The sequence below is a fragment of the Poecilia reticulata genome, linkage group LG16 (assembly GCF_000633615.1).
Source record: "Poecilia reticulata strain Guanapo linkage group LG16, Guppy_female_1.0+MT, whole genome shotgun sequence".
NCBI lineage: Eukaryota > Metazoa > Chordata > Actinopteri > Cyprinodontiformes > Poeciliidae > Poecilia > Poecilia reticulata.
The window spans coordinates 6,678,084-6,690,482 of record NC_024346.1 but is presented as its reverse complement, the minus strand read 5'-3'; the positions used below and the strand labels follow the sequence as shown (position 1 = coordinate 6,690,482).

The window sequence follows — 12,399 nt, the reverse complement described above, 5'->3', positions numbered from 1 at the left end:
AAAGTTGCCTCAGAAAACAGCTTGGTGAATATATTTTGTTTGATCTGACTCACTGTTTTGGCAGATGAGAGCAGCGCTGGGTGAAATTGCGTTTGAAATGTAATCAAAGCTGGAAGAGGGTCTGAACGGCAGCAGGAGCCGGGCGCTGATTCCCTGAGGAACGAACCTCTCCAGCTCCACCAAAGGCTGCGTAAGCTCCGCACTAAAGGGACTTACAATCACTTTGACCTCAGTTAAACATACAAATACCACCTTAAAACAGCCCGTCCGCTCAGACGCGTAATAAGGTTGCAAATCCCAGTTCAGAAGATATTTGCATTTGGTCCTGGGCTGAGCTTAAGCTGCCACAACAAAACCTGCAGAAACCAGAGAAATCTCTCTGCCCGACTTCAAAAGAGGAAATATTTATTCTTGTTCTGACTCACATCCATAAAATGACTATTGACACTTAAAGAGGGAATGCTGGGAATGGTTGGGAGGATCCAGGTGTGTTGGAGCCATCAGCGGTTCCCCTCACCTCTGGGCTGTTACCCTGAAGTGAAACTCTGCTCACCTCCAGCTACAACAGATTCCTGGTTAGTCGTTGTTATTCTAATACTCTCCCCCCGTCTGCATGTGTGGAGGAAAACAGAAACGCTTCACTTCCATGGTGCAGCAAGGTGGAGGCGGGATCATGGTGTGGGCTCGTTTTGCTTCAGATGAACTAAAGTGCAGAGATAAAAACTAAATTCATTGCATTTTTAAGGAAACGTTATTTTTCACCAATGTTTTATGATTTTGAATGATTCAGTTTTATTTTTTGGGAAAGTTTTGCTGCAGGAAACCTGAGATTTTCCAGACCTGAAGGCAGATTGGTGACCAGTTCCTCCGTCCAGGATGTTTTTATTTACTAATAAACTATAATCTATCATTTTCAATGCATCCATGTGCGTCATTTATAAACTAACATTTGATTTCTGGTGACTAAATGAGACGTTAAAGTTCGGTTTTGGTCCAACACTCAGCCTCCATCTTCAACAAAACCAAATTCCACCAGAGATGATGAAACTTTTAGTTTTTGGTTATTATAAAACTAAAGCAGATCTGACTGCACAGAAGAATACAAACATTGTTTGGCTTTGAATCAGCCTCATATTCTCCAAATGCATTTTTAACTTTCATAAGTCTATGAGGGAAACTCATCTGGACTTCCTGCGGACCCGTCGGCGATACAAACAGAACGACATGAAATAGAAACGATAAGAGGAGAGAAGGAATATCAGGACGGACGAGTCGCCGTTTGTGGACTCACCGCACGTTGCCGTTGTAGATGTTGAAGGTCAGGCAGACGATGCCGAGCAGGATGCCGAGGCCGGCGAAGACGGACACCGACGCAAACAGCTTCTGAGACAAGAGGCGGTACTCCTCCAGAACCACGGTCCGGTCCGCCGGAGGCTTCCCGCCTGAACAGGAAACCACAGATTTCAGATGACAGAAAGGCTCCGACAGCCTGTAGTCAGTCAGCGCTGATAGATGATCCTGCTTCAGTTCCACTTTTACAAACGGCAAAATCTGTAAAAACTTTCTGATTTCTGTAAAAACGGATGGAAACAGAAACAAGTCGACTTCAGGGCTGTTGGTAAAACACTTAAAGCTGCTCTGTGGCGTCTGCAGCTCAAATCACTGCATAAAAGAACCGACTGTAAGTGGGACATTTAAATACATTTGACTGTTAGATCTAATGCTACGGTTGCTGATGTAAACAGAATAAATGTAACAGATAAATGAGGTAACTTCCCTCCAAACTGCCAGGGGAGTTTGGAGCAGCAGGAAACAGTTTTACTTTCACTCTGTTTTCCTCCTGAATTCATTCGAATCAAACGGAAGATCGCAGAACGAACACAGCAGACATCACGTCAGGCCAGACAGATCTCAGTCACTTCTGTTTCCCACCACACAGGCTGTCGTCTGGGCTTTGACTAGGCCAAAGTTTCCTTCTCAGCCATTCTGTTGCAGATTTGCTGCAGTGAGCCTCAGCTGTCAGTCAGTCAGACAGACAGACGGATGGACGACCAGCAACATGCATTAAAAAAACACAAGCAGGAATTAAAAGTTTTGCAGATTCCATCCAGCATGTTGATGTTTTCATATCCGTTTCTTTTCCCTTCCTGAAAACATCGACACATTTTGCCTCATTTAAGATGCAGGAACAACAGCTGGGAATAGCAGAACCTTCACTTCCTCACAAGGGCAGTTTGTTTGGACCCCAAGTAGCTCCAGATGGCCAACACTTTGCACGGCAGCTCTGACTCATGGCTTCGTGTGTGTGTGTGTGTGTGTGTGTGTGTGTGTTTAACAGGTGAGTGAGTAAAAACCTTTACAACAAGGCCAAGGTTAAAAGGTGCTCTGAAACAGCAGACCATTTCACTCTGTCTGGCTCTGGCAGTTACGCAACCTTCGCTACAGATTCAGCGTCTGGTCTGAACACGAAGGTCACACACGCAGCTCCTGCGACGTTACGAGCTGCAGCATGCGGCACAGAGTGTTAACAGATACCGGGACCGGGCCGGCGCCGCAGAGAAAAACGCCAACTGGACGATGACCTGCGTCCTGGAGGCGCCAGGTTGGGAATCTGTTATAAGGAAAAGCTTTTATTTGAGGAGAAATTCCCTTTGTGACTCAGATTTCCTTTGTTCCTAGTTGGGAAATGAGTTGGAGCCTCAGACGGCTGCTTGGCTGCCTGGGAGCAGGACGGTCCCGGGTTCGAGTCCCGGCCCCGGATCTTTCTGCATGGTCACAGGGGCGAGTCCTCTGGAGATTTACGTTCCAGTTTATGCCCATCAGATCTGAACTTCTCCCTCCAGGACATGATAAACAAAGCGGCACTGACCTGTAACGGCTAACAGCAGCTAGCCTGGACAGCTAACACCAGTAAACCCTCCTGGTTTCTGGCTTCCTGCTGCGACTGGGTCAAACTGAGCGTTTTGTTTTTCTCAGACCCAGACTCTGCCTCTCTGCTGTATTTACTGTTTGTGAGCAACGGGGCCTTTTCTGTCCAACCCCCCACCCAGAGCACTGAGACTACAGCACTGCAGCAAAGCCACTGCAGCAAACAAACCGCCTCATTCAATACCTGGAAACTAAAACAGGGACCCAGTTAATGTGTCAATGATCCATAATTATGTCTAAAAGCTTCCTGGTGATTGTAGAACAACAACAAACTGTGTTTTTATTTTAAAAAGTCTCAAATCGTTTCCATTTCCACTGAATGTTCTCGTTTCTCCAGGAGTTTCATTGGCTGTGATGGTAATGACTTTTATGAGCACATTTTAATCTCTCTGCTCATGTTGCTCACTGTGTGACTGCAGGCAGAGCCTCTCTATAGATCCACAGGTTTCTCTGTTCACAAGCTTTATTCTTAGCCCTAAACAGTAAATGTTACCCAAGGTCACCGTTCCAAAATAAAGGCTTCTGTGCAATGTAGTTATTTAATACGGAGATATATATAAAATATATTTTACTTAGTATTAAATCATAATTCAGTTATGGAGTCTGTGGTCATAATCATGTAACTGCAGACAACATGAGCCTCATTCACCTCCAGTCAGAAAATAAACTCGAGTTTAAGTCGAGTCTTGAGTTTTAGGATGTTTTCACGCCTGACAGTCCAGTGAACTCGGTTTGATTGAGGATTAAAGTTGCAGCATTTGATCCATTTCCAGCTGCTGTGGTTTTCTTTCCACTGCACTGAGTCAAACCAAGCAAAACGTTTCAGGAGCCTGTTCCCCTCCTCGCCTGTGGGGGCGCTGTACCAAGAACTTCTGAAGAAAACGACATGAAACCCTCTGAAGAAACAAAAAACTAAAATGGAGCGGCACCAGATTTTAGCGCTTGGTGGATTTTTCTTTTGTCTTTGGCTAAAAACCACGAGACATTTCTCCTGCTAACGCTACGCTAGTTTTTGTTTTGGTTGTTTTTACCCAGAATGCCCTGTGCTGCAGTCCACTTCCTGCTTTTGGAGCGGTCTCCGGTCCACTTGTTGTTCACATTTGCACTCAAACCGAACCAGAGTTCAGTTTTATCCAAACTAGACCGACTGAACCGGACTTTCTGGGCAAACGGACCGGAGTTGGATTACAGCAGACTGATGCTGGGAATGAAAAGCTGAATTCCCGGCACACGAAATGGAAAATCATAACATGACACTACACAGAAGTAACAGATCAAATTTAGCATTTCTAATTAAAACTGAATGAAATAATTCCTCTGACTGTAATAAAACATTTTATAGTTTTCCCTGGAGGCTCTGACTGTTTATTGGTGATGTAATTTATTTTTTCAGAGTTAATCTGAGATTCTAAAGCTGAGTTTCTCCCAGAGTTTCAGATTTGTGACTGTTTTGTTTCATCCACGCAGTCAGAGGTTGTCCTTTCAGAGTAAAGCTCTCCCTGACAGAGTGAAAGTCTAAATAAAACACTGGGGGCTTCAGTGGTTAAGGAATGTGTGTATTAACCACCGAATTATTCATGCTTGCGTAGCTTTACACCAGAAGAACTCCTCAGTGAGACAGGTTCAAACACGGGCAGATGGACAGGGAGCCTCTTTCACACCCAGCAGCCTGTCTGCAGGAATCTGCGCCCGCCCGCAGATCCATGCGTGTTCATCTGAGCACAGCATATGCAAATGTGGACTAAATAAATCCCACACGTATGTGGATCTAGACTTCAAGCATGAGTGAACATGCTCGAGTGCGAGCCCGCGGGAAGCCTTTCTGCATGCGCGGAGCGAGGAGTGTGTGCATGTCAGAGGGGAAGCAGAGCAGGAGTGTCAGCGCTGCGTGAAGCTGATGTGTCAGATGTCAGAGGAAAGTGTCAGAGCGTCGTCCCTGCAGGGCGTCGAGACGCCCATCACGCTCTGTTTAGATGCTTGTCACCTCAGTCACACAGCGAGTGCGTAGCTGGTGACATCTGAGATATTTTAATAGCATGTAGAGTTACCTTCCACATCGTCACACTGGCTAAAACATGAAGACCTGAAGGGAAAAAAATCTGAAATGAAGTTCAGGATTTAGAGTGAAATCGTCTCCTTCAACAGGAACTTCCTCCAACTCATCAGGATTTTTCACTAACAAGTTTATGAACTGGTTGCAGTTTCAAACTAACTCAACAGGTGGCGCCTCTGAGCTGGTTGGGCAACTTTTAACAGAATCCATTTTAACAGACCAAAGCTGAGAATAGGCTAACTTCTGCTAATCCGCTAATATCAGAGCTAATTTTGCATTTAGGTCTTTAGCAATTATGCAAACTCTGAAACAGTTCATCACTTTTTTCTCCCCTAAGCTGATTTTTCAAGATAATTTACAAAACGTTTATTTATTTGGCTTTTTTGTAAAATTTCAGTTGAATGAAGTTAAACATCTTTGTTAAAGTTTTGGTTTCTGAATGTTAAGAATTCTCTAAACATGTTTTTATTCATGCTCTTATTTTGAAGTGGGTGAAGACCGTTTCCTCTCTGCATGTAATTCACCTGTGACGGTTCATCCTGTACCCAGAATGCATCACTGTAGAGCAGTAGCGGCTTAAGGTCCCCTGAGGTCCGCTGTCCAGCGTGTTTTATGACCAAAGCCTAAACCAGCAACACAGTTAGCAAAACTCAACAGCTGGAAACTGAGTGAAAAGTCTGTTCCTGAAGCACAAACCGTGCAGGAAGGAGTGCAATAAATATTTAGATCCTGTTGAGGGCCAGATACTCAACATAGTTACATTTTAGTGCTTTAGTGTTTTAGCATTAGCTTCTGCTAAATACCATGTTAATATAGCGCCTGAGCATTAGCAGAACTAAAATTTATGATTAGCGCCTTAGGGTTAGCGCAGCTAGCACTGGTTGAAAAACTTTCTTCTGATGTTATCATAGTTATTTAGTTTGGGGGGGAAAGTCACGTCACCGCAAATATGAGATTTTAAAGAGCTGAGCTTCAACCTGCAGAGCATCGTAGATAAAAAGTTTAAACTGCCCACCTGAACAAAGGGATGGTTATCTTTACTGCACTACGTGCAAACAGCACTTTCTTTGCTTCCACTCCTTTGTGAAGAAAAAGTGATCATAACCCTGTGTATGGAGCGTATATTAATCAAACATCAGGATGAATAAATTCCTCTCCTGCTCGTCTGAAAGCTGATGGAGCGTAAACGTGTCAGACTTCTGCGTATGAGGCTGACTGACATCTCAAAACTTTTCCAAAGATCCGGAACATAAACAACCAACAAACACCAATTTATTGAAGATGCACTGCACAAAGATAATTCAAAGCAACAGGCCTCTTCTTATTTATTTCCATTTTAAACAAAAACCCTCAGGACTTCTTTCATCCTTCCATCTGAACACGTCAGATTTCCTCCAGGAATGCAGATCCTGAGGTTTAAATGTTTCTCCGTTGCCAGGAACAGGCGGTTTAATCCACCAGTTCATGGGAAAAGAAGAGACTAACACACACTGGTTGCTTTGTTTGCTCTGTAATGTTTGGGCCAAAGCAAAGAGCCACTGGAAAAAGGCATTTCAAAGGTTTAAGAAAAAGAGAAAGTCGCAGGGTCTCCGCAAAGTAAAGAGGAAGATGAGCAAAGAAAAGAAAGAATCTCATAATGAGCCATAAAAAACCTGGAGCTTAAATACTGAGGCAGTGATGAAATGTGACAAAAGCAGCAGATGAATTGATTCCAGGCGGAGGGGAGACAGAGGAACCGAACCGAGACTCGAGGATCCTCAATGTCTGATAATGATCTAATACACAGAGAACAAAATACAAGAAACTAAACGACCAGGAGTGAATTCATATGGCAACACCTTGATACCAATAATGAACACAAAGAAATTAATTTCATGGGAAGACGTGTCCAACACGAATAAAGGAACTAAAACGCTTGTTTGTCCGAGTGCTAAAAATGTTTCCTTTTCTGTTTCATGTTTTAAACTGGAGCTGATCAGTATGAAAACACATCAGTGAGCAAACCAGGAACCATTTCCTGTCATACTTCAAAACAAGAGTCCAGAATAGATGCTGGGTCTCCATCTTAAAACAGCTACTTATTATTATTATTATCCATGTAACGTCGCTTCAACAAGAAATATTGTACCATCTTAGTGCCACGAAGTCTCGTTTCACCCGATTGCCGAACTCTACGTCTGTAAACAACGCCAGCAGCAAACAAAACAATAAATATTACACCAAGTTTAAACTCCTGAGTAACAATATTAAGATATTGATGCAGTGTTTTGAAGAAATGTATTTAATTTATGTAATATCTGGATCTGAATTAGCTGCTAAACGGTTTGGTTACTTTTTGTTTTGCTCGTTTGTCCCGTTCGTCACGTTCATTTTCACAGCCACCTGGCGGAGCACCAGTCAGTTTGTTTACTGTGCAGGAACATTTATGATCTCAGCTTTTTAGTGTTTCCCTACACAACGCCGCAACAAACCCGTTTCAAACAAACATCAGGCTTTATGACAGACAAGAGGAAAATATTAGAGGCTTTTAAATTCCTTCTAGGGTTCTTAACGACTTTCTGAAGTCTTGTTTTCATCAAAATCCTTTATTGTTTGCAGCGTTGTGTCCATCTTAGTAGAGCGTTTCAGCAGAAATCCAGCCTGCAGCAATAACAAGCTGCACAATTGTGCATTGACCCATAATTTTTACTCTTCATGTAAGAACTGTGTGATGTTTATCATAATCCAACATCTACCTCTAAGGGTTTTACTGAATAAGACGCTTCACCTTTACATCGAAGTCAAAACTAAATATGGAGCCAGAACCAACAATGATGAATGTATTAGAGGGAGCAGCTTGCCTGAAGACGGCCAACATGACACAGTCCTGGAGTTCTTTAAAAAGCATGCAGTGCAGTAAAACTGTCAGAGTCGAGTCGACTGAGAAGCCTGTGGAGGCTAAATTCATACCAGCTACAGATCCGGCCTGCGCGGCTAACAGACAGCCGAGMGAAGTGAAATGACAAGGCTCATTCGACCTCGGTGCCAACTCCAATCTAACTCAGCAAAACTCTGGATTAGCCTTTGGCTCATCTGGTCAACAGAACAGTGAGGCTGACAGACCAGCGGATGGACCGGAGCGGCAGCTGCGGCTCGCCGCTCTGGTCTTACAACAGCCAAGTTTCACAGCTCAGACCCAAATGGTTTCTGAATGTTTTTACTGAAAACATGTCCTATGCTTTCTTTAAATGAGATCCGTTAGTTTCTCCCCGGGCTGAACAGTGGCGCAGTTGGTAGAGCTGTTGCCTTGCAGCAAGAAGGTTCTGGGTTCGATTCCCGGCCTGGGGTCTTTCTGCATGGAGTTTGCATGTTCTCCCTGTGCATGGTGAGTTTTCTCCGGGTACTCCGGTTTCCTCTCACAGTCCAGAAACATGACTGTCAGGTTAATTGGCCTCTCTAAATTGCCCCTAGGTGTGAGTGTGTGTGTGCATGGTTGTGTGTCCTGTGTGTCTCTGTGTTGCCCTGCGACAGACTGGCGACCTGTCCAGGGTGACCCCGCCTCTCACCTGGAAAGTTAGCTGGAGAGGCACCAGCAACCCTCCCGACCCCACTGAGGGACAAGAGTGAAAGAAAATGGATGGATGGATGGATAGTTTCTCCCCTGTTACTGTGTAATTCAGCCAGTCGTGGTAGGATGAGGTCAGGAACGCCTGCAAAAATCACCCACTTTCCTTACGTTAAATTACGTTTATCTTTGCTGCTCAGGAAAAGTTTAGTTTTGAAAATATTTGCAATGTCAAGAAGAAAATGACAGAATAATTTCCTTGTGAGGTTATAGAAGCGGTTCATGCCTAATTTTAGGCTCAGCTGGTCCAGTGACTGGGATTCAAAGTAAACCTCTGGTCACATTTAATGAATGAGCTGCCGATCAGAGAGTGCTACGACACAACGCAGCTAGCAGCGCGTTTGACCAATGAGTCGCCACCTCATTATCATGACTGAAATTATTTAACAACTAAGATTCAAACAGTTCTTTGAGTCCATTTAGTGCCTGGCTTGGGATGCTAATACTAGCCAAGCTAGCATTTTGTCCAGTAGGTTTCCAGAAACGAAGCTAGCAGCGTGTCCAGAACAGTTTCAATAGGAAACACATGACTATAATTTAGGCCAGGCAATTTACAACATGAAGTTCCAACACTTTTCACTTGCTGCAGTTCTCTTTCACACTTCACTGCCAAACCAACCAAACCCTTTGAAAAGCCTGTTCCCCTCCTCGACTGTGGGGGCGCTGCACCAAGAAACACTGAAGCAGACGAGAAAAATGGAGTTGGATCTTAGCGCTGGTAGCATTTCTCTTTTGTCTTTGGCTAAAGACGACATTTCTCCTGCTAGTGCTAGCTGAGGATGTTTGTTTTGGTTCCATTTACCCAGAATGCCCTGCGCTGCAGTCCACTTCCTGCGTTTGGAGCGGTTTCCAAACTGCTTGGCGTTCACATACGAATTCAAACCGACCCAGAGTTTGTTTGTAGACGGACCCGAGTTCACACCTTCACAACAAACCAGACTTTCTACATAAACACACTGGGGTTAGATTATAGGGAATTAATCAGAGATGGACGTGGATCACAGTCCAGGTGTGTCTGAGCAATATTTTCCTTCAAATCTTACATTTTCCCCTCTGTTTTAACGGTTTTCATACATGGACCCAATTAAGAGCCGTCCTTCACTCTGGTGAATAGCTACACAAATAGGCCGGTTATGCCACCATATTAAATATTTAATGGGAAGCTTAAGGTTATAAATGTGAGTGAATGAATGCACAGGAAGCCGGAGTATTCCTGAGTGTGTGTGCATCTCAACTGTCCATTCACTTATTGTGTTTGCAGCACTGATACCCTCCTCCGTCCTTGATGAAAGAATCGGGACAGGGTGTTGCCATGGAGACCCTGCTCTGAAACAGTTGCCACAGCGATTAGAAGAAAAGCTGAGCTGAAGCGGTTGTTAGGGCGACCGTGCAGCGAGTGAGAAAGTGCCGCGTGGTGCAGGCTGGTGGTGTTGGAGGGGGGGGGGCTGGTAAGCCCTCAGTGAAATGATTGGAGGGGTTAAATGGAGAACCGCTGTGTTTACTCCACCCTGTCAGCGTGGAGCAATTCAAGCTCGCAGCCTCCCCTTCCTCCGCTCTTCCAGAAGAAGACTTCCCTGAACGCAGTCGGCCCCAAAGAGCAGGAAATTACTCACTTCCCCCCAACAAAAAGGTGTCACATGGCGGCGCCTTTATTTGGTGAACAGTCAAAAACAAATTCAGGCTGCAGAAAGGGAGGGCAATTTCTCAACGGAGGCAATTAAATATGTTTTGTATCGCAAATGAAACTCACATCTGACCCTTTAGAGGCAAACTCAGCTGCTTCTCACACATTAGAGTAGCAACAAGGCAACGCACAGAGCCGGACATGTTTACGGGTCAACTATGCTTCACCACGGACGCCGACCTGGAATCTGAGCTTCTTCAGGACTCGGTTAAGCCTTGGCAGGCATCCGTTTCCGTAAAAGCCTAAAACAGGGCAGCTTTCACTGGGACACGAAGGATTGATCAGTGACACGCTCCGTCCGTAGACAAGTGTGTCACCTCTGCAGGGAGCAGCCGGGCCAGTAAACAGGCGCAGCGCCGGCCGTGGTGCTGGAGGTAAATCAACATCGACGGGTTTTCACGGCGAAGTAGGAGACAGGCTGCAGACTTCCAGCCAACGCTACGGTTGGTGTGGTCTGAGCTGCACAAGTTCTGGTCCAGTTAGCCTGTGAGCTGTCAGGCAGAGACGTTTAGCTCATTAAAACGTTTCCTGCTTATTAAAAAAAGTGCGTTGGCTGTTAGTCACACTCTCTGCTGGTCATTAGGATCCATAAAAATCCTTTTTTTTTTGCAGCATTTAACCTCAAACCTGCTTTTCTTCTCTGTTCCATTTGATAGCCGCAGGAATTACAGAAAATCACAACCACTTGAACATCCACTTGATGAGCGGAGGGATGCATTTACCCAAACCGTTCAGAGAACACAGCATCACCTGTTCCGAAAGTTTCATACGGGGGAAAGCGGCGGCAGCTTGAAGACTGACAGCGAGCGAACGCTGCCAATAACTGCCCTTCATCTGAAGAACCCAACTACAGCCAATTGCACTTAATGTGCATCAGATTTGACACAAATGCGTTGATGGAACTCTCCTCTGCCCCGGTGCGATTAACTATCCGCCTGCTGCAATATGACTCAAAAACCACTTTCAAACATGATGCAATGCCTGTACTGAATGGCTTTTTTTCTAGTTGCGATGGAGAGTTTCAGAGGCAAATTGTTCCAGACTTGAAAGATTTGGAAAAAGACTTCGGAGTTGTAATATTCTGAAATGATTGTGTAGATTACAGGCAACCGTTGAGCAGAAAGATCCTGTTTACCAGAACATGCGAGTTAAATCTGATGCATAAGTGCAATGATGGGACTTCCTGTTCAGATGAGGGAATTATCAGAGTAACGAGATGCTGAGATCATGTTCAAATACGGGATGAAAGATGAGAAAACGGCTTTTTAACAAGACAGAAACCAACAACATTCAATCAGGATGGACGGACGGACGGATGTCTCACCGATCCAGACGTCGTTGTTGAACCAGCTCAGGTTCATCTGGGAGCTGTCATAGTAACCAATCTTCTTATAACTTCCTCCTGCAACATCAAGAGGAACAACAAGAGCTAATTATGTGTAATTCCTTCTGTCACAGAGCTAGTAAACATGTATTTATAGCGCAGGTATTTCTGTCAGTGCAGCCCACGAGAGCAGCAGAAATGAGATAAACAGCTAAAGTAAATGATGGATGAAAAGCAGCATGGGGAGGAACAAGGGGAGAGAAGGAGAAAGAGGGAGAGGGGGACCGGGAATGCTGATGAGCTCCGGGTGGGATCAGGCATTCCAGTCAGGTCGCCTCATCCTGGATGTCAAATTACCTCAACGCCACGGCAGGAAGCGGGAGACGCAGCGTCACGGAGACAAGGGGGCCGGATTAGAAATTTTTATCCGTTAGGACGCCAATGAGAACAGAGGTGGAGAATAATCCCCCACCTTATCTGGAGCTGGGAAACTCATTAAGCCACTGGTGACAAATAGGATGCCATTTCCAGAAACAGCTTAAAACCGAGAGGCTTCTGGCCAATTAGAGCGAAGCCTTGAGTCACCACATTCCTGCATCAAGTCTGCTAGCATGCGCCGCTACAGCGTCAAGACTGCAGCAGCTGCCTCTCTGAGTCTGCTGTGGGTTTACCTTGCAGTTGTTCGATGAGGGTCATTGCCATCCTGGAACCCTGAGCGTCAAACACCACGTGACCCTGGAGAGGACAGAACTGGGTTAGAAAACACACACACACACACACACACACACACACACACACACACACAC

General features: G+C 45.0%; 1 protein-coding gene across 1 annotated transcript in view; it reads right to left on the bottom strand.

Annotated features, from left to right (window-relative positions):
• gabbr1a (gamma-aminobutyric acid (GABA) B receptor, 1a) overlaps positions 1–12,399 on the bottom strand; it is a 97,145-nt gene that overhangs the window by 26,827 nt on the left and 57,919 nt on the right. The window contains exons 13-15 of the mRNA XM_008431060.2: positions 12,265–12,328; positions 11,594–11,671; positions 1,292–1,442 (exon numbers count right to left, since the gene is read on the bottom strand). Coding sequence (XP_008429282.1) covers positions 1,292–1,442; positions 11,594–11,671; positions 12,265–12,328 — 293 coding nt within the window. The remainder of the gene's footprint in view (positions 1–1,291; positions 1,443–11,593; positions 11,672–12,264; positions 12,329–12,399) is intronic.